The sequence below is a fragment of the Acomys russatus genome, chromosome 19 (genome assembly GCF_903995435.1).
Source record: "Acomys russatus chromosome 19, mAcoRus1.1, whole genome shotgun sequence".
Lineage (NCBI taxonomy): Eukaryota > Metazoa > Chordata > Mammalia > Rodentia > Muridae > Acomys > Acomys russatus.
Genome location: NC_067155.1, coordinates 59,721,869 through 59,743,704, shown reverse-complemented (window position 1 = coordinate 59,743,704; position 21,836 = coordinate 59,721,869). Strand labels below are relative to the sequence as shown.

Sequence of the window (21,836 nt, the reverse complement as noted above, 5' to 3'; positions counted from 1 at the left end):
GCAGAGGGGATACCAAGGTGAGAAACACGCCCATGAGACTACTCAGAATAGACACGGTGGAGAGGAGGTGAAGGGAATCTCGCAGAGGGCTGAGGGCGTGTTCATTTGCTAGAGCCCTTGCTGAGTGTGCACCAAGGACCTGGGTTTCACCCCCAGCAGCAGCAATAATAACAAAGTTGCAAGTTGGCCTCAAGACATAATAGCTCATAGCTTTCTTCAACCTTTGGTAGCACCCCAAATTTGTACTTTGTTAAGCAAACTCTTTTGGGAAAGAGACTGGGGCCTGAGAAATGGATGGATGGGGCCTCTCTAGGACTGAGACCCAAAAGTCCTTTTTATTCTGCTCCTGAAAGCTGAGTCTCCCTTCTGGGAGGTCTCAAAGAGAGCCTGGCATGCGCTCCAACTTGGAGACACAGGAATGGCTGGTGCTGGCAATTTGGGGTTAGTTTGTACTCTAGTGGCCCATTAGGAATTCAGGTGCTGTTTATTTGTAGTCCATTTCCAAGACTGGGAACCTCCTTGTAGCATACTCCTCCCCTTAGTCTCACAGAAACTCAATGTGTTTGTTGACTCGCTCAGGCCTCAGCCAATGTCCAGAATTATTTGTCAACTACCCCACCCTACTACGTGGGAACACTGACCCAGTGCAGGGTAGTCATTAGCCCCATTTCACTCATGGAGAGCATGCCCACAGCAGAAAAGTCAAGGGACTTCGGCAAGACATTGCTTAACCTCACTCTAAATTCTCTACCCAGTTTGGATGTTGGTGGTTGAACCAAATCCTCACCCCGAACAGCCTTTGCAACACAGAGCGCTAGCCACCTTAATGAGCATAGCTACGAACCATTTTCAAGTGGTGTTATTCCCTAGGAGCTGAAAGTAATGAGGGCGAATCAGGTGAATACACGCAAGTTGAGTGGTTCTAATTAACCAAGGTTATCAGTGTCCTGGAAAGAATTCTGTGTTTGCTTGGAAAGAAAAACAGTGTAGAGGAGGAGGAGGAGAGAGAGAGAGAGAGAGAGAGAGAGAGAGAGAGAGAGAGAGAGAGAGAGAAAGAAAGAAAGGAAGAGGAGGAGGAAGAGAGTGGTACATCCTAGCCTTAGAGCTATCTAAACAATCTTCTGAAAACTGGTCCCAAGGGAAGACTATCCCCTTGCTTGGATTATATCATGACAGCCATGTTGATGAGAAGAGCCGGGGGCGTGGTTAATCTACAACAGGACCAGGCAAGCTGGCACTTGCAAGGCCGTGGAGTAATGGCTTCAGAAAGGGCAAGAGCTCTATGTAGGCAGTGGCCAGAAAGTCACTGCCAGTTGGTTAGGAAGGCAGGACTGATAAATGTCTCCGGGTCCTAGATCCCAGAGTGAGCTTAGACATGACCTTTTTGGGGAGACATCTGGCTGTCCCTCCATATGTATTTTATGTTCTAATTCAGAGACTTTGTCTCCGATGGAACAGCTATAGATCACAGCAAAAAGGAGGTTTGATTTGGGTTGCAGGTTTCTCCCAGGATGGTCCGTGCTCTCTTTACAAAACAGCGTTTGTCTATTGCAGACGGAAACAGAAAAGTTTTTCAATCTCAAAAGCTGAGGTTTGGGTGGGGGGTGGGGGCGCAACTAGATACCTGGAGGAAAAGCAGGTGTAACTTCTAGTTTTACCCATAGGAAGGAGTAGATGCCTTCTGCTGATAGCAAGATGAGCACAGTGTCTTCCCTGGGCTAGCCCATTCCCACCTTTCTCCTTGATGTGAGAATGTCATTGATCAAACACCACCAAGCTGACACCTTGTCTCCAAAAGCTAGTATCAAACCATTCTTACTCACATGGTCCCCAAATCACAAAGTAACGGCTCTATCATGCACGCCACTGAAGACTGGCCATTCAGCCAAGATGTGGCACTTGTGACTCTCAGAAGCCACTCAGGGCTCCTTCATGGCTCTTTTAACTTTGTGTAGCTTTTCTCCACATGCTAATGTCAGGCTCCTGCCCTGGATTTACGATCATGAGGTCTGTGGCTGACTTCACCTTTTGGATACAGTGTGTCAGCAGGTGTACAAGGGTGCAAGAGGCACGAGCTTGAAGCTCACTGGCATCATCTTGAGTAACAAACCCTGGGACTCATACACTTCTGGGTCAGTTCCAGGATGTTTAGATCTTAAAGCATTCATGGAGAAAGACCTAGATGCCGCTGGCCTCTCCAACTGCAGCCATAGCAACAGGAGAGAGAGAGAGAGAGAGAGAGAGAGAGAGAGAGAGAGAGATTAGAAGACCACCCCGCCAAACACACACATGATCACACATCATGATATGCTATCTCTCCAAATAAATAATAAATAAATAAATAAATAAATAAATACTACTGATGGTGAGAAAGAGCTCATTTCATAAATAATAAATAAATAAAAATAAATAAATCAAATAAATAAAAAAGTTTGCTAGGAGCCCCAGGCAAAATAGTCCCCTAGAGTGGTTGGAATGACGATAGTTTGTGTCTTCCAGAGAAGTTCTCCTGCCTTCATGAGCCGTCCTGCTGAGGAGCTTTGGTTGCTCCTGGAAGCCTTTGTCTCCATGAAAAAGATGAGGCTCGGTTGGCATCCTGGGCGGGAATGAGGGTTATTTACAGTTGCTGTACATGCCCTCCCAGGGCACCTACTCCTGTGCCAGACACCTGCCATCCAGCCTTTCGTGGTGCCAGCCTAGGCATCTATGGGTCATGGTGGGTGGAGTTTCGAGGTGGGCCAGAAGCCATGGTGGGAAGGCCAGTGTGGCCACTGACATCCCTCCTCTCCTAATAGATGAAGGATGTCCCTGGTGCTCCCTGGACTGCCCAGGTACCACGATAGATTGGGAAAGATTGGCATGGCATGAGACCACTGCTTTTAAGATGGGAATTCCTCCTCCTCAAATGTTTATCTTGGAGCATGAGGGATAAATAACGTCTGACCTTGCACCCATGGGGCTTCACTGTTCACAGCTGGGAAAGAACCTTCTTCTCCATGTGCCCTGGCCTGCTCAGCTGTTGTCACCACAAAATTGACACCCAGAAGGCTCTGGAAAGCCAGGCAGCTGGTGAGGGGGATGCCCAAGGGTTTAAGGACTGTCTCTCTCACCTGCATGCTCCCAGTATTTTCTGCAGAGAAAGCACCTCATGGCATTTGTGTGTCAGAGGGCAGCTTATTCTTGCTAGCCAGCCCTGGCCAGGAGGAAGGTAGAATAAGGGTATTTCCCTAAGCTGACAGCAAACTCAGCAGCTAGCAGGAGCTGGAGACAGGGACCCCCCTCAAGTCCCTCTGTCACAGGCGCAGTGGATTTGACTCCCTCCGCCCACCAACAGTGAGCTACATACAGTGTCCCGTCTTGGCAAAATTCCTGAGAGGCAAGGAAAATGGTCTTCATGTGGGACAGCAGGTGCCAGGCTGCCCTGGGTAGAATCCAGGGTGTGGCAGTCTGGGCAGTGTGGAGGGGGGGCTGGCAGGCGCCAAGTGGAGGGCAAGGGCAGACTGGCTGGCGCTGGGGGCTGGCTGCTAGCCACAGCACTGGGAATGCTCTGCAGATGGTCCCGTGGAATCAAATTGGTGCCAGCTAACTGGGGATGAGGCAAATTTGGGAAGTAGGCCTGTAGACCAAGGTATGCTGACTGTATAACTGTCTCCTATCTCTGTGGGGTCACAGGGCCCTGTGTAAGGACCTCCACAAAGCTGGAACCGGTCGGGCTCCCTTCCTGACCATACTGACATACTAGGAGGGTGGATGACCTGACTCTTTGCTGCTCTACTTATAACCAGAGAGCCTACTTCTAACCTTCCATTAACATTAGCATGTCTTGGCCAAGCCCAAACTTTTGAGTCATGGATCATAGCTTTCCACAGGGGGCCCTCTCCATCCGCCCAGGTGAGCCCCAGGATGGTGCTGGTAGAGATGCTCTTAGCAGCTTGGCAAAGGAATAGAAGTCCCTGTATCCCGTCCCACCTTCCCAGGAAAGCATGGAAGACAGGAGCCAGGAGCCTTCCGTATCAGTCACCAGGGAGATGGTGTGAAGGTCAGGTAGTAAAGGAGACTGGCAGAGTACAGAGGGGTCCTCCCGGTGGACCAATGGCTCGAGGGAGGGCCTTTACTTAGCGCCTTGTGCTGGCATAGCTTTCGGCAGAGCTGTAGCTCAGGCTCCGGCTCCGACTCCGACTGCGGCTCCTGGAACCCAGGCTGAGGCTACGGGAGCTGGAGCTGCGGCTGGTCCGGGTCTGGCTCCGGCTGCGGCTCCTACTGGAGCTCCGACTCCTAGAGTAACTGCGGCTGGCGGACCGGCTGCTGCTGCTGCTGTACCAGGAGGAGGCGCTGCTGAGGCTGCTGGAGGAGGAGGGGCTGGGTCGGTAGTAGGGGATGGGGCGTTTGCGTGCACTGTAGAGACCAGAGAGAGGAAACATAAGGGTTCAGCTTCCAAGAGCCCCAGGGAAAGCAGCGTCCTTTTATCCCTCACCTCAGTCTGTTTCGGGGCAGGGGAGGGGGAGAAAAAGCAAACCAGAAAAACTCCAAACCCCAACAAAACAACAAACTCCTCCATCTTTTCTTATCTCAATAGTTCCAAGATCAAAGGAAAAGCTTGGCTTAGTGCTGCTCTGTACTGAAAAGGCAATAATGTCACTTAAAAACAAAACAAAAATCCAAAACCAAACCAAACCAAAACACCCCCCCAAAAAAACAAAACAAAACAAAACAAAAAAGCAGATCAGGCCTGGGGCTCAGAGTTACCAGCTGGCAATAGAATCTGCACGACACTTTAATTGAAGTTTTGTTTTGTTATTTTTACTTTTATTAGAAACTTCTATTTCTAGTAGGTTCTGTTTCTAGGAGGGAGAGGCTGGTTTTCAGTTTACTGTAGTATATCGTTGCACACCAAGCATACAATAAATGCATAGTGTATGTGGGGGGGCATGCTATGAAAAGGGGCACATTGATTTTAAGAAAATGAGACATATCCATGATCAATTAGCCAGTAGCATGGATAACCAACCACTGACAAAGATGCGCTTGGGTGCTGGGATGCTGGGACTATGTGGGCAGGCAACTCCATCACCCTGGGCCCCTGATCTTGTTCTGCCTCCTGGCCCTCTCCAAGGAGGACACAATAGGCTTCCAGGATCCCTGTTGGTCTCTGGGATGAGAAAGAGGTCTGGGGAGATAAATGCAACATCCAGCCATTGTCCCAGCTTTCAAAGCCCGAGAAATTCAATTTCCCTCACAGCCTTTCTCAAACCCTCTCTGCCAAGAGCTTTTTTTTTTTTTCCCCCAGAGACCTTAGCTGTCACAGGTCACATCTTCCACCTTTTCTGACCATCCAGTCAATAATGATAGAATACAGTGTGTCCCGTGTTTAAGTTTACACAGTGGGGGTCACATCTTTGTGTCCCCTCTCATTGCCTCCACACGACACTCCTGGGAGTTATGCCATGTTTTGTGGGTGAGAAAACATGCCTGGAGGAGATGAAAAGAGCTAGGCTCCCCCAGGGAGCCCCATATTAACTAAAATTCCAGTGATGTTTCATTTACTCACCATGGCTCCATTTAAGTCCTTGGAAACCCCAGCGATATTATTTGCACTATCTGAACTTGGTTCAAAGCCTAATCATGAGTAGTTCAATTTTTACCTGGCATCTGAGGTGAGGCTTCACCACCAGGCCAGTGTCTGTCCTGTCCTGGGGTGGCCGGGGTCCCCATTTCCTGGCCAGTCCCTTATTTCTTTTTGCAATTCTCTCCTCTTAACTTACCAGCTCCAGCTAGGTCCCTAGCCTCCCAGACACCCCCTGGGCTACCCACTACTCCTCAAATTGGCCCCTGTCTCTTGTCTTGTCTCCATGACAACAATGCGCTGTTCAGCTCTCTAATCCACTGCAGGGCTGGCAGATTGGAAGCCTGATAAGATTCTATACTGGGGGAGGTCTCTGAACCAAAAGCCATCATTTTAGGGGTTTGAAGGGGGTGTTCTGGAGCCCCCACAATCTTTAAGTCCCAGTCTCAAGAAGGCAATAGAAGATTTAGTCATCCCCAACGTCTGCATAGGAGTATGTGGCTGTGGGAGAAGGTCAGAAGCAACAGGCAGCAGGAAGCAGGAAGCAGGAAGCAGGCAATCTCTGTTCTCAGGGTCTCACCTGGTTATCCTCCGGGCTTCCAGGTGGCTTGGGGAGTCTCTCCTGCGCTTCCTCATGGGTGAGTAGGACCTTCGCCTCCTGCGCACACGCTCTCGGGGCTGTGGCTCCTTCTCACCATACTTGGGGTCCCTTTCCCTGGAGGGGTGCAGTGGTGGGGTTGGGGGTTACTAGGTAACTTGGGCTAGACTGTTTTTCTTTTCTGAGAGTGTGTGCCATGTGAGACTCCTAGTTGTTCCTGCCCCGCCCCCTGCCACCCCCCTTCACTGAGTCTGGGCTTTCCCAAGGGCCCCAAAGGAGACAGAGAAAGAAAGATGACTTGCTTTTGGAAGAATCTACCTAGCTGAGCACCATGGGGTGAGCTGGACATGAGCAAGAGTGGCGGCCTCTGTGTGGGTGAGTGCGTGCTTGCTTGTGTGTGTGCGTGTATATACGCGAGTGTGTGTGTATGTCCCTTGACAGTGGCACACAAGTTGGTGAGTGAGAAAGAATACATCAGAAGTCCCTTGGGTGGGCAAGGCTTGGGGCTGTGAATGCAAGGGCGAGTAAGCAAGACTGAGAATCTGGGTGTGAAAGGACAGTTGGACTGGACGAAAAGGAACGCAAGAAACCCTGTCCCTACTTCTGCAAGGCTTGGGACAGGGCAGGGTTTGGGAAGTTGGTATGGCCAGGAAAGGCTAGCATATAGGGTTTGAGCAAAGGGGTTATATCCCAAGTGGCCAGATCCATTCGAGGGTGGTGGGGGTGGGGGATGGGGGTGGTCAATACCTGCTGGGGCTGTAGCGGGAGTAGCTGGGACTACGACGAGACCTGGAGCTTCTGCTAGGTGGGCTCCTCTTGCCAGACTTGGAAGAATAGCTGGGAGAGCGCGAGTAGGACCTGGGAAGAAGGAAGAGATGCTAAGGAGCCTTCAGACCCTTGTTGGGGCTTGTGGATAGCTAAGGCGCTATGCACCTGGTCCCCAGCTGGTGCTACTTTTTTTTTTTCTTTGCTCAGGACTCCTAAAGGAATCTGGCCCTTAACCAGAGAATGAAATCCTGTCCTTTCTGAGTAATTCATAATAATATGGATGACTTTTTTATTTACTTACTTACTCTGTTACCTATTGTCCTGGCCACTTTTTATCTGTGTGATTTTGAGAAAGTGAGTCCACTACTCTAGGTTTCTGTTTTCTCTTTCACAAAATGAGGTTACAGTGCCAACCCTACAGCGTTGGTTGCAAATCTAAATTAGACTAAATCACTTAGTGCGTGCACGTGTGGTGTGCGCGCACATGTGTGTATCTTCAATTAGCCAGTACAATGGAAGTGTTAATGATGACTACTATACATTTTATTATGTGCCAGGCATTGAACTGAAAATGTATGTGTCTCAATCCTCAACATATCCTAGGGTTAAGAATAAGTATTAATTTTATATTATGGATGGGGAGACAAAGACACAGAGAGGTGATATGATTTGATGAGGGTCACATAGCTAGTGAACACATGAATCCAAGAGTATCTGGCTACAAAGGGCTTTTGCCTTCTGTAGATTAAGGCAGTTCTTCCCCTCTTACCCATGATTTTGCTTTGCTATGACTTCATGAATGGTTTGAAGGAAAAAAAAAGAAACAAGTAGTCCACAAATTTTATATTTGAAAGCATTCTGAGTCGCGTGGTAAGCATTGCTGTCCTGCTTGCCTACCTGGGAAGTGGATTATTTCTTTGTCCAGGGTATCCATGCTGTATATGCTACTTGCCTGTTACTAAGTAGCCTTCCTGTGATCAGACCTGCCATCACAGTACTGTAGTAATTGTGTGCAAGCAACCCCTACTTAAACATGGCTAACAAGATCAGAATAGTGAGGCTGGTAACCCACATGTCAGAGAGGTACAGTGACCTGCTTCCACTAAGTGAGAAGGTGAGCCTCCCCCATTCAAAAAGAAAGAAAGAAAGGGAGAGAGAAAGAACATATGCAGAGTGTGTTAAGATCCATGGCAAGAACAGAGGTCACCAACTTACTGAAGGAGAGAAGAGCCGGTGTTAATTTTGCTATGACGTATCAAGGTGAAAATATTCTCATCCCTCCCGCTTCCCCCCATTCCCCTCCCCTATGTCTGTGACTGAGGGGGACCTCCTCCCCCGTATATGCTCATAGAGTATCGAGTCTCTTCTTGGTGACCTATTATCCTTCCTCTGAGTGTCACCAGGCATCTCCATCCAAGGGACATGGTCAAATATGGGGCATCAGAGTTTGTGTGAAAGTCAGATCTCCTTCTCCACTTAACGGTGGAGAATGTCCCGTCCATCGGCTAGTCTGGGTAGGGGTTCGAAGTTTACTGTCTATATTTTCCTTGGCTGGTGCCATAGTTTGAGGAGGACCCCAGGGCCCAGACCCGCCTGTAGTTTTCCAGGACCCTCTGGATCCTTCTATTTCCTCATTCTCCCAGGCTTCTCACACCTAAAGTCTCAATAAGATGTCCTCCCCTCTGACCCACTTTCCTGGTAGGTAAAGGAATAGGAGGATACAAGGGATAGTTTAACAACTGAGATGTAATATGAATAAATTAATAAAAAAATAAAGTCATACAGCCTAGATTTTTAACAGATGTTCCCTCATGTGTTTGGGAGGAAAAGTAAATACTTGAAACATTCACCTGATTGATGAGCGACAACACAAAGAAGAGACAACTAGTCATTGGATGGCTTTCAATTCCCAGCCCCCAGCCAACTCACCATCTGGTCAAACAACAGAGGGGGTTGAGGACGGAGGACCAGCCTGCTGAGCCCAGCACAAATCGCTACTCCCCAGAGCTACTAAGTAAACACATTTTATCTGAAGGATGTTGCTGGTAACTTTTTACACAGAAGAACTTAACTGAGAGTCATCTGGTCCTCAGGCCAACAGAAACAATAACGAGTATTCCTCCTTATGGTCTAGGTGTTTTCATCCCAGGAACCAGCCCATGGGCCAACAAAGCCATTGGGCCACTGAGCCACTGTTTCCCCAAACAAGGAAACAGGATCTCAGAGATGTTGGCTGCCTTTACCAAGGCTGTCAGTAGTCATGGCTGGGGCAGGTATTCAATGTGTGAAGCCCCTTCCCTATAGGGGGGTGAGGTTGGGCATCTCTAGTTATGAAAACTCTCTGCCAAAGGAGGATGTACAGCAGCATCAAAGACGCACTCACCTTTTTTCAGAGGAGGTGGACCGGCTCCGGGTGTACCTGGGGGAGGCTCTGGGGTTCGGAGACCTAGAAGAGGGACTGGAGGACCGAGTGCTGGTGTAGGAGGAGCTACGGGAGCACTCTTTGATGGGAGAGCTCCGGGCCGTAGATGGGACCAAACTAGACTTCTTCACCTCAGCACACTGTAGACACGGAGACTGAAATCCTCTGCAGGAAGGAGAGTATTTGTCATTACCCAGGTGCGCTTACTCTGGGGCACCTTGACCTGACACTCCCTGTACCGCATATGCATAGGCTAGAGTGTCCTCAATTCCTCTTCCCACTTCCCTTCTATCTGGGATGAACTGCCACGTGGCAGAATTTAAAAGAGCAGAGATAGAAAAGACCTTACAAGTAGAGAGCTATTTAGTCAAGTTCAGCATCCCCCAGGGAGGGGACACATAACCACACCACGGGGGCCATTTCTGAGCCTTCCAGGAGGCCCTTGTGGGCTCGATGTTAAATAACATCAAATTATGTGGCTAGAGAGTCCTCCCTCCCTCCCCCTTTCTTGTCCTTGTCTGGTCTTTCTGATTGCATGGATAAGACAGCCTGGGCTGGGTGATACTGGGTTTTAGGCACCCCTGTAACACTTTGTAATCTTCCCCAAGATAAAGGAACAGGCCTTGGGGTCAGGGCCTTGAGCAGAGTTAAATACACTGACTTAATCGTGTTATCACAGATGCTTTTTATTTAGGACCTATTCTATTTCAGAAAGTGATATGCATCCCACTACCAAAAAAAAAAAAAAAAAAAAAAAAAAAAAAAAAAAAAAGTCCAGAAGGTGACCCATGGTTAGCTTAAGTTTGGGCAACTTTGCCGATGAGAGTTTGAGAGACCCCCAAACTTATAGACAGAGGCTTGTTCATAATCAAAGGGTAGGAGGTCTCTGTCGTATAGCCTTTCTTGTCTAGGGATGTGCTGAACTCCTGAGGTCCTCATGAAGACATGCTACTGTAAAGATGAACAAGAGCTGGGTTCATCAGTCAACTTCAAATCGCACTGTTAGTTTTCTATATTCATGATGACTTCCGTTCACTTCTCTTGTCTTGGCACTTGAGCCTAACAGGCTGTTCCCTCCTAAACAAAATGTCCTATTCTGTCCTTTGTTTCCAGACCTTAGGACTTGTTGACATCCGAACCCCGCTTCTCTCTCCTGGTCACCTAGCCATCCCTCTTATGCATGGTTCTGGCTTGACCCCATCTTCTCTGGGAAGCCTTTTAAGACAGTCTCTCTGCTCCCAGTCTAGTTTGAGCCTCTTTTGTCTTGTTACGGAACCTTCTGCCTAGCCCTCCTCCCATTCCTACATGACTCAGCCAGCCATGCAATTCCACACATCTTCTGCCATGGATGTTGACTTCACTGGGGACAGGGCATGTGCCCATGGCTGGTCACAAGTCACCTTAAGTCATCCTCCCTGTGTCTTGGGCTCTTCACAATCATCATTTCATCTAATCTCCTCAATACCATCATGCATCTGGCCCTGACTCTCATGACCAAATTACAGAGGAGGCACTGAACGACTGGTGGCATGGTCAAGGTCACTCAGAGTTCCAACCTTGGATCTGTCTAGCGGCACACCCACGTCCCTGTCACCTCTCTAACTCTTTCCCCTCCGTGTCTGTGGTGCCCTTGATTTCCAGCTCATATCTCTTCCACTTAGCCCATATTTATTGAGCCCTTTGTCTCTAGCTGGCAGGACATAAATACCCGTGATTTCACTGTCATTTGCATTCCACAGTGAAAGGCCGGTTCTAAATTATTTAATTTGGCTGTCTATGTATATCAAATTAAGCAGGTAATGGCTATATATCTCTTGGACGTGGAATCTAGTTTTTAGAGACAGATCTGCATTTGAATGCTGCTACTGCTGCCTATTAACTAAGCTTATCTGTGGGCCCGTGTCTCTGTTTCACTATTAGTTTACAGAAAGGTTATCGTAGTGCCTGTTAGACATTAATAGGAGCTGAGGAAAGTGTTCACGGGAAGCATTTTTCACAGGGTCTAGCGTGTTATCTGGGTCACTAGATGCTAATGGCGTTTAAGTTAATTAATACTAATGCTTTTATCATTATTATTATTATTGCTGCCTTTTCTTTTTATTGCCCCAAATCATAGCTCTTTGGTATGCCAATAGGTATGTGGCAGCCTTCCTCTCCCATATGGGGACTTCCCTGTCTGCTCTTGGAGAGGCTGACATTTGCACTGACACAACTGTGGCTCCCAGGCAAGGATGAGCATGAGCCAAAGACAAGGGTGTGCCAGAGAGGCCAAACAAGGGCCTAGGCTGCACGCAGACGCAAGCTTTTTGTCCATGCTGAAGCTTGGCTAGCTCTTGCATCAGAGACAAAGGGTTCTCTGTCCTTGAAGACGCTGCCAGCAGCTTCCATGCTCCAGCCGTGTGAGGCCGTCATTCAGAAATCTTGGCCACTTAGAACAAAGGTGGGCCTGAACACCCAGCAGGAGGAGAGCTCTGGTGTTCCTCTGGGTAGAGTGTGCTAGCCAACTTCCGCTGCTCATGTATCTGCCTAGGGAAGTAAGAACTCAGGAGAGCAGGCCATGCCAGTTTCACAGTTAGCATCAAACTGAGTGCTGCCATTAGGGTGTGTCTGGTAAGAGCCCAAGGGAGGGGAAACTGAGTGCATGGTGCAGACTAAATGGCCAGTACATTTAAACAATGACTCTTGTGGGAGTGCATCTAGTGATTAGCATTATATTGTGATTTTTTTTTCAGATTCTGTGTGTGTGTGTGTGTGTGTGTGTGATGTGTTCATGTGTGTGGGTGTGGGTGCAAGCTGATAGCAGACTCCGTCACTCTCTTCTTTCTTCTTTGAGCCAGGGTCTCTCAATTAAACCCAGTGCTTACTGCTAAGCCTAGCCTCACTAGGCAGCTTGCTCCAGTGATCTTATCTCTGTCTCCCGAGTGAGGGTGGAATTGCAGGCAGGCTGTCATGCTTGCCTTCCATCTACACTGCTCACTTGGCAATCATTTCAACTGCTGAACCATCTCCCCAGGTGCTGTTATCTCTGACTGGTTGAGTGACAGAGCTGTTGGTGATGAAATGAGGGAATTGTCATTGGCTGGTAAACAAAGGTGTAGATGTGTTTGCTGAAGGAAAAATACAAGGTAGCAAGCATAGCACCGTACAAAAAGGCCTCTGCCTAAGCTCTCCAGGAACTGCTATGTGTGTTTTTATGAATCAGTTTTATTTTGGAGCACCTTTAATTTCAGGGAACAGTTGAGCACAAAGCATGGGCCTCCTGGCCTCCAGGGCCGCATCCCTGACACCAAAGTGGTCCATGTATTAGGACCAAGGATCCAACACCTTACGTTGTTACCCAAAGGCCCATGCTGACTCTTGGTGTTACACATCTTATGACTCTGGGTGACTCAGTGGACATGCACCCATCATGATTGTATCGTGTGTTACAATTTCATGGCCGAACCATGGTGTGTTCTACCTGTTTACCTTTCTTCCCTCAGCCCATGGCAACCAATGTTTCATATGAGAAATTTCATATTTCCTTTTTCATACTTCACATAGCTGGGATCACATGTGTGTGTATGTGTGTATTTTGTATAAATTGACAGAGCAATTCTTTTTTTTTTTTTTTTTTTTTAGAGGCAAATAATATCCTAGAGTTTGGGTTGGGGGTGGGGTGGGTGGAGAGATGGCTCAGTGGTCAAGAGCACTGGCTGCTCTTCTAGAGGACCTGAGTTCTATTCCCAGAACCCACATGGCAGCTCACACCTGTATGCAACTCCAGTTCCAGGGGATCCCATGCCCTTACACAGGCATACATGCAAGCATAACACCAATGCATACAAAATAAAAATAAATGAATTATTTTTAAAAATTAAAAAAATATTCTAGAGTCTGGATATGCCACAGTTTATTCACCTGAAAGACTTGATTGCCTCTGAGTTCTAGAAAGTATGAATAAAACTCTTATAATCATATATAAACAGAATTTTTTGGGTATGAATATATTTTCAATTCATTTTGGTCAATATTATGGTATGTTTTTTAACTGACAGTGACTTAAATGAAGTTAATATTGGAATTTTCCTGAGACTCTTGGTAATTTCACATCTACCTGCCCTCCAACCTTCCCCCCCCCGACCCTGAAATCAACATTCTGGGTTTTCTTGTATCGGTCTCTGGCCTGTAGCTTTGCGTCTACTCAGCCAGGCCAGAGAGACTGGTCTGAGGGGACAAATGGCCTAAACTGGGCCAAACAGAACCAACAGCACATGTTTTGGTATTTTTGCTAAGGTTTTTGTGGGGACAGGGCGGAGGCATTCTTCCTCTGTTGGGTGGCCAGAGAGACAGGCGCTCAGCATGCCTGTAAAGTTCCTGGCGGGTCTACTTAATGATGAAGCTAACAGATTGTGGGGGCAGAGCTGAGATATTTTTGAGCCTCTGGGTCCAGTTGTATCTGAGGCTAGTATCTAGAGACAGTTTTTAATTAAGCTAATTGGAATGGAATGCCCTGTCTCCTACAAATAGATACCTGGGAAAGAGTAGGACACTGTGATGAGACAGTAAAATGGTGACTCTAAGATGGGGACCCGCCTACCCCCAAATACACCGACCTTGACTCACTGCTCCTGCAGGTGGGAGAGACATTCTCCAGAACAGCCCCCTTGTTCTGGGGGGAGGAGGTGGTGAAGGAGTTCCCTGAATCGGAGGTGTTGCCACAGTTGAGGTCCCGACTCTTGCTCAGATCCGCGCCGGGGCTCCCCTTCTCCTGGCCCCGAGACCTGGCCGAGCTGGTTTGCGTGGAGGGCGGCGAGGACGTGTCGTTGCCTGAGTCGTACTCCTGCGAGCGCCCTCGCGAGGTGGTGAACGGGCTGGCTGATTTGCTAAAGAGGTCAGCTGCAGACCCCGACCCAGAGATCTGAAAGCAAAAAGACCCATCGGACACTGCTGAGCTCCAGGCAGTGCTTAAGTTACCAAGAATGTTAACCGTCATGAGTCACTGTAACGAAAGCAAAGAGAGAGGGGAGAGAAGAGACGCCAAAAAACAAAAGCACAAATTCCTGAAAGAATTCCACAGAAATAGGAGATCTCTAGATTATTATTATTATTTTTTTACCCCCTGCTAGAATAACTGGAAGATTTAGAAGTCATGCAGGGAAAAGGCATGCGATTTAGATTAAACAAAAGTAAAAAGGAAATTATACAAAAATGTAGTCTTTAATAAACTCAAACAAAAGAGACAAATCAATAGAAAGGGAAGGGCTGTAGACACCCTTAACCTCAAACAATAATCAAAATAAAGGAATGGGGAAAAGGCGGGAAAAGAAAAGGGGCTATGGGCCTCAAAAATCATATCTTGAAAATTAAAAGCACAAAAGGAGATAAAGGCAAAAATTTAAATTTCAACCAAAATCTTCATCTCTCTCTCTCTCTCTCTCTCTCTTTTCTTTTAAAGAAAAAGTTGCTTGAATAAAACCCTGAACAAATCTCACATGGGTCAAAGAAATAAAGATGAAGGTTGGTTTCTTTCTTTTCTTTCTTAAAAAAATAAAAATAAAAAAGTCAAGGTCGCAAACTGACGTTTGAACAGTTTCCAACTAAAGGAGTCAAGAGAGGAAGGGGGCAAAACAAACACAAAGTCATCTAGTCTGACTGAAAACGAACAAACCAAAAAATAATAATTAATAATTAACAACAACAATAAAAAAGGGTCTCTATAGGCATTTGTGTGCGTCCTTCTCCCTCGCAGGAGGTAGCTAAGCACCCTGAGTGGCTTCTAATAAAGTCTCTCGTGTCTTTGCGGATTACATCCACTTACCAAGCAAGGACTCCTCCTTTAGTAGGAAAGGTGTAAGAGAAAGGGAAGAGCGGGCAACGTGAGTCCATCATCAGAGTCGTAAATGACAAGAAAAAACACACACCTTCCTGCACAACTTTAACCTTCGCCCTGACCTTTGGGTTTTGTGGCGTGCTCCGGTGCTTTGAGCGAGCGGGTAAGGCATGGCATCCAGGGAGACCTAATCTCGTCCGGCTCGCCAGTCCCTTCCTGACCAGCTTGCCTTCCTGACCAGCTTGCATGGGGAAACCTGCCCTGCATTGGTACCTGGAGCCACGGCACTGTAGAGAGCTAGCCTGTGCACTTCGAGAGGACACGGGGAGGGAGAGCGAGATCCTGACTGGGAGGTTTAGAAAGACAAACCAGGGAGTGAAGAGAGGCGTCAGAGTCCTGCCTGGGGGCTGGCTGAGGAAAACTGAGGAGGAGCAAACTCTTGGGAAAGGCTTTCTATGCTGAGAATGTGTTTTTCTTCAACATTCAGGTCAGGTTGTGGCTGAGAGGACTTGATGAACTTGCTTCTGGCTCCCGGCTGTGGTACCACATTTAGCCGTTGTGCTCAAAAGGGATCCTTGCCCTGAACTTCCCCATCACTACATCGCTATGAGGAGGAGAAATCTGTGGGGTCAAAGGTCACTCGCTGGAAAAACCACAGCTCAGACCAGTCCATGGTACTTGAGATTCCAGAATTCTCTACTTACATGGCTCCTGAGCCTCCTTTTGGGGTATATGTCTCCTCTGCAGACCTGTTTTTTCCATAAGTGAACCATGTCTCAAGTGGGGCCATCTGGTCAGAATCTGTGTGATCAGGCCGAGGGCCAGGTGCCTGTGTGTGTGGCCCATTACACTGTTGGATGGTGACAGAGACAGGGAGCCTGAGACCTGGGGGCAGGTTCTTGCTCAATGCCATCTTGTGTTCTACTGCTGGGAGGGGCCCGGGATTCTGAATTCAAAGGTGACTTTCACATCATCTTGAAGATATTTTTGCTCAGAGAGGGGACATGCTTTTATTAGAGTTTATTACTATTTATGAGCGTTGAGATATCTTAGCTGGTATAGAGGCCCTATAATCTGTATAGTCTGCCCCTGGGCCTTACAGAGAGTAGAATGGGCTTTCCCATTAAAAAACAAACAAACAAACACAACTACATTTCCCAAACTTTATCCCCTGCTTTGTAGATTTGCTAGAGAGAGGACACCTGAGCTTTCCTAAGAAACTACTTTGGCCTTGAGGGGACATGTGGATACCTGGAACTGTTCATCACAGAGAGAGAACTCCAACAGCTTGGAATGCAGATCCTGGGACTAGGAGGCGGGGCTTCATTTATCATTTCTCCCAGGAGGCTTTGCACATGGGCAAGGTAACAGTCTGACCTTAGTAAATCCTACAGACACAGTGCAGCTTCTGCCTTGAACACATTGTGATTACCTAGATAGCTTTGCCTTGAAGGTGGGACCTCAAAATAAGGTGGCCAGGTGAAATTTCCTAGAGTGATACCTCTGTTCCTATTCAGTGACTTTTGAATCAGATGACATTTCTTTCCCACCTCTGTTGTCTACCTCCGCCAAGAATGGGAAACCACCATGATGGATGCGGGGGAGGGGGGCTAGGTCTGAGCCTTCAGGCTGGGGACTGTTCCAGGGAAAGGATCATGGGAGTTTTGACCTGGAGTGAATGGCGGGATGACCAGTATATTAGAAAGTAAGGCACTCTCGGATGGGATGAGGCTGGCCGAGAGTTCAAGGGCAGGTGCCTGGGAGTTCAATGCTGTGTGCTACCTTGTGACTTTGCCCCTTGGGGCATCTAGGTTGGGTTTTTCCTCTTCCAAGTGCTCTCTCCTAAGTGTTGACTACAAAATTTAAAAGTATTTTATTTTCCTGATGTGTCATGGTTCCCCGAGAGCAAAGATTTTGAGCATGAAGTCTCTCTAGGCTGGTGCATGCATTTGGAAGGGGACCTCGCCTTCTGCAATGCTCTGTCCCACAACCTGAGCCCACAGGAGTGTTTACAGAGCAACTCCATGACTTATGCACATATGGCTTGTGTGTCTGATCTGAAGGCACTACATAGGCTAGTGTTCTTCATCAGAGGGGAACTGAGACATAGTTCTGCTGGGTGCTTTCACTGGGCAAGTGTGCCAGGCTGCCCAAACACACTGGCCTCTCCCGCTCGCTTAACAGTGCCATTCCTTTGGGTGACTCTAAGTCCACTGACATGAATTACAGCGTTCTTTACGAACTTCCTTCACCTACTCCATAAGCCACCCCGAGAACCTCACATGTCACTGTTCCATGCTTTCCCAAGTAGCTTCCCACAGTCCATGCTAACCGGCATGTTTTCTCAGTTTTGGTAACACACACCTGACTCCCATTTCCAGGTCACTTACATATCCAGTTTTCTCTTGGGGATGGGGTTACTCTTCCTTTCTCTCCCACCTATCGCCTTCTCTGATCACCTAGACCAAGTCAGCACAATATTCTGTAATTAATCAATTCAATCTTTCAACCAGCTACTTGCTCCAGACTAATTATCTTGTTACTCAGTGGGGGTAACTCGCTTGCTGAGGGCAAGGGGCATGGCTGGTACAGTGTGGTACCCCAGGACCCTCTAGGGCCTGCCTCAGGGTTAGCGGCTTAGTAAATACTGCTTAAGAACCCCAGCTCCTCTGTGGTCCCTTGGGAGCTTCAGGGACTCAGTGTTTAGTAGAAGGCACCTGTATGACCAGGCCATGGTGGGATCTGCTCAGCTTTAGAGGGAAAAAAAAACAAAGTCTTTGAGAATGAACTGATTTCTATCATAACAAACGCAGCTCCACAAAAGTCCTGAGGTCTTTAAGCCAACTTCAGGCTGTATGTGTTAAGCCAGAGTAAACCTCAAGGGCCAAGGATTAAAAGTCTGAACCATGGCAGCGAGAGGGACCTCCCCCTTGGTGTTTCTCTCTTTCTGATCCCTCTCTGACCCAGGGCAGCAGGAGAAGCAATGGAGGCCCGCTGCCTGCACATTCCCACCAGTATGTGATCCAGATCTCCAGCAGGGATTTTGAGAGCCACAGAGCTTTCTGTAGGAGACAAGCCGCGATGGCCCTCTGTTCACCTTCTTTGATTGTGCTGCTACTTTGGAAGGTCGAGTTGAAAGAGGTACCAAGCCTGGAAATTTGTATACAGATAGATGGTTGTCAGCTTCCATTCTGCCTATGTCTCTCAGGCTAAGAAAAAAAGTTTGAAGTCCTCTCTTTGAGACAAACAAGTCAGTAACCATATACTCCGGTCTCTGGACTAAAGCAGGACAGCTGACGTCAGTACAGAAGGCTTGGTGGTGGTGTTTTACTTCTCATTTGTTTCTTGTGACACTGCCAGCATGACCTAATGGCCCCATTTGCTACATACCCCACTTTATTTCTCCTATTTAGAGGATACTGTGGCAGGGAGAAAGTAGTCATCTGAAGACATTTCAATTCTTTGTTCGTAGGAACACTGTCCTGTTTTATAAGTCCTGATGGACTCTGTTTACACTTTCACCCGGGAGGGACTATTTTGACAAACTGTGCCCTTTAATAGCTTCCTAGCCCCAGACTTCAGCTTCTTCAGAGTGTTCAGTTCACTCTACCAGAAGACAGGTTATGACACAGTGAGAGGAGGAGCCAAGGGCAGAGTGAGCTCTGAGGGTGGGAGCTGGTGGAGTCGGGAGACTGAAGTCGTGAAGGATGATGATGGGAGCATCTGTCTTCTTGCCTCTGTTCTCTCATCTCTGACCATCTACTTCATAGCCAGATCCTCCCCATGGCACAGGAGATACAAGCAGTCCCCACTCAACATCACCATGGTTGGATGGCTCCTACTTATTCCTTGTTGACCAAAGGAACATTAAGCAAACGGTTGCACTAACAGCACCCTCGGAATCCATCTCTAAAGAGATCTTCATCTGGAAGGGATGTTTATGCGTGCGGTGACTCTCTGATCACGTATAACTGGCTATGCAATGGCCTCCAAGTCTCTTACAGATTCATTACCACCCAGTAATATTGGCCCCATAGTGCCCAGGATACCCAGAACCCTTATACACTAAGGTTCTCTTCTTTGCTCTGCCATCACCTCTTCCTCCATCTCAACCTTAATTCTTTCTGTTCTGTCTTCACAGAAGCTGATCTGTGGTGAATAGCAAAAAACAAATAAAAACAAAAAACAAAAAACAAACAAACAAAAAACCTGAGCCTAATGGTCAGTTACCAAGTAATTCAGTCTTTTTGTTTGTTTTTCAGGACAGGGTTTCTCTGTGTAGCCTTGACTGTTCTGAACTCCCACTTTGTAGACCAGGCTGGCCTTGAACTCACAGTGATTGGACTGCCTCTGCCTCCCAAGTGCTGGGATTAAAGGTGTGCATCACCACCGCCCGGCCTTCTTTTTCTTTTTTTTTCTTTTTTTTTTTTTTAGTAATTCAGTTTTGTTTAATTTGGACCTCAGAAATTGAGGCAAGAATTTGAGGGCTAGTGGATTATTTTGAGAGATAAAGGAATTCCTCATAGAGAGGAAGCTTGTAAAAGGTCTACTGTTAACACACAGTGGGCAGTGGAGCTTAACCCCAAGTTGGACTTTGGCAATGTGTGGAGAATAGGTATCCCAGATTTAACATCAACCCGAAAGGGAGAGGGCTGGGTACTTAAGCGCCAACCATTCAACACTCAAGAGAAAGACGGTCCCTTCTGCATTCAGACCGCCACACAGGCAGGCCAAGTGGGCCTTGGCAACCAGAGGATACCATCTGGAAGCTGGCAGTCAGCTGTGCACCCTGAATTAGGGAGAGTGAGGGGATGTGTGGAAAGTGTCGGCTTCAATACATCAAGTGGATCATGGACCAGCATCAGGCCAACTTGCGCAGTGTCACATCTAGGCTTTCGGTTGCCCCTTTAGTGTGTTTGGAAATAAATGTGAATGAACTTCCAACATGTGCTGAGCAGCGAGGGTTATGCAACAACCCTACTTCTGGTTTTTATTGGACAATTAGATCTGGGCCTGTGTTCCTTGGAAATGTTTGTCTTAAGAGCAATTGCAGCTGGGTCCTTAGGGTCTCTACATGTACTAGCTATGGGGCCCGATGCTACCCTGATTGCTTCCGAAGAAACACAACCACAAACAAACTGCCCTGTTTCCTTTCTCCCTTTTATAGCTAAGAAGTGCATCTTGCTTCTTTCCCATCTCAACCCTTCTTGAGTCCTCGCTGGACAGTCGTCAACAAAAGGAACCAGGGAACCAGAGCCACCAAGCTGCAATCAGACTCCACAGGGATCCTGGGCCATACAAGGTAACCTTGACTGTTCACTCACCGCTGCCACTTGTACTGTTTGCGTTTGTATATGTATGTGCTCGTAGAACTCCAAGGTCAACATTGGAAGTCTTTCTCAACCGATCTTAGCTTTGAGGCAGGGTCTCTCACACCTACTGACCAGCAGGCCCCAGGCTTCCTCCTGTCTCTACTTTCCCAGTGCTGGGTTACAGGCAGGTACCATAGCACCCAGCTTCTCATGCGGCCCCTGGCTATCGAACACTTTGTGCAGAGCAGGTGCTTTACCGACAGCCACCTCCACAGCTTTTATTATCATTATTAGGACAAATTGCTCTTCATGAATTCGTGGCCACTTCAAGGAGAGGCTAACAAATGTTTCCTCTTTATTCATTCATCACCCCGGACTATATAAACCCTCCAAATTCTTTTCTTTCTTTCAGTTTAGAAGCCATGGGCTCCCCTCATCTCCTTGTCCTTTAATACACCCAAAATTAACACTGGGGCTTTTCTAATAATTAATTAAATCCCCTCACCAGGAACTCCAGCTCTCCTGCCTTTCTCTGGGAATCTCTCAGCCCTCCAGGGAGGCCGGCACACTTATTTATTGTTTTTGTTTCAAATCATTATTTAATCAAGAATGGAGAGGGGGGAAAGGCAACCTCTCACTTACACTTCAAAATTTAATTTCGGCTGAATTCTGAGATCAAGAGGCAGCTTGGTCTAATAGGTTACAAAAATACAATCAAGAAGAGAATTTCAATTAAACTGAACAAGTCCATTTATGGGGCTTCAAATGGCCCCATGGAGAGCGGCAGCTATAAATTTCTTTTTGCTTCTCTGCCGTATGGGGAGCTGGGAAATCTCACACGCTACACGGCAGAGCATGCAGCTAGAGGCTCCCGCTCATTCCTTAAGAAAACAATCCCTTTGTTTCTCTAAGACAGAAAGGCTGTTTTCTTTGCTGGCATTCCTCTTTCGCTGACACTAATTAGGAAGGCAGCAAAAGGATGGATTCCTTGACCTGCTGAAGTTCATCTGGGAAGCAGAGGAGGTGAAGAGGAAGATGGATGGGGAGAGATTGATTTCCTGGTGCTAAGGGGAAGACAGCATTCCTAGGTCTGAGGCACCCCAGGCTGCGCATTGCATCTGGCATTGGGTAGGGGGAGGTAGCTAGCCTCCTTACTCTTTCCCTTTCAGTAGAACCCTGAAAGAAATGACAGCTTCCAGCTGCCCTTTCCTCAGAAGCCTCATGGGAGGTGCCCCTGTCTATTAACTTTCAAAATCCTCCACATAATCTTGTTAGGCGTATTCACACACCCCATCGACCCACATTGAAAGGAAAAAAAAAAAAGTAAAATCAATAAATGAGTTTTGCATGCAGATAAATTT

At 47.5% G+C, this 21,836-nt stretch overlaps 1 protein-coding gene across 1 annotated transcript in view; it reads right to left on the bottom strand.

Annotated features, from left to right (window-relative positions):
- Positions 1-2,527: 2,527 nt before the first annotated feature.
- The window catches only part of Srrm4 (serine/arginine repetitive matrix 4), a 152,871-nt gene continuing 133,562 nt past the window's right edge, over positions 2,528-21,836 (bottom strand). The window contains exons 9-13 of the mRNA XM_051161638.1: positions 13,947-14,251; positions 9,313-9,516; positions 6,909-7,019; positions 6,144-6,278; positions 2,528-4,395 (exon numbers count right to left, since the gene is read on the bottom strand). Of these exons, the coding sequence (XP_051017595.1) occupies positions 4,116-4,395; positions 6,144-6,278; positions 6,909-7,019; positions 9,313-9,516; positions 13,947-14,251 (1,035 nt within the window). The 3' untranslated portion in view covers positions 2,528-4,115. The remainder of the gene's footprint in view (positions 4,396-6,143; positions 6,279-6,908; positions 7,020-9,312; positions 9,517-13,946; positions 14,252-21,836) is intronic.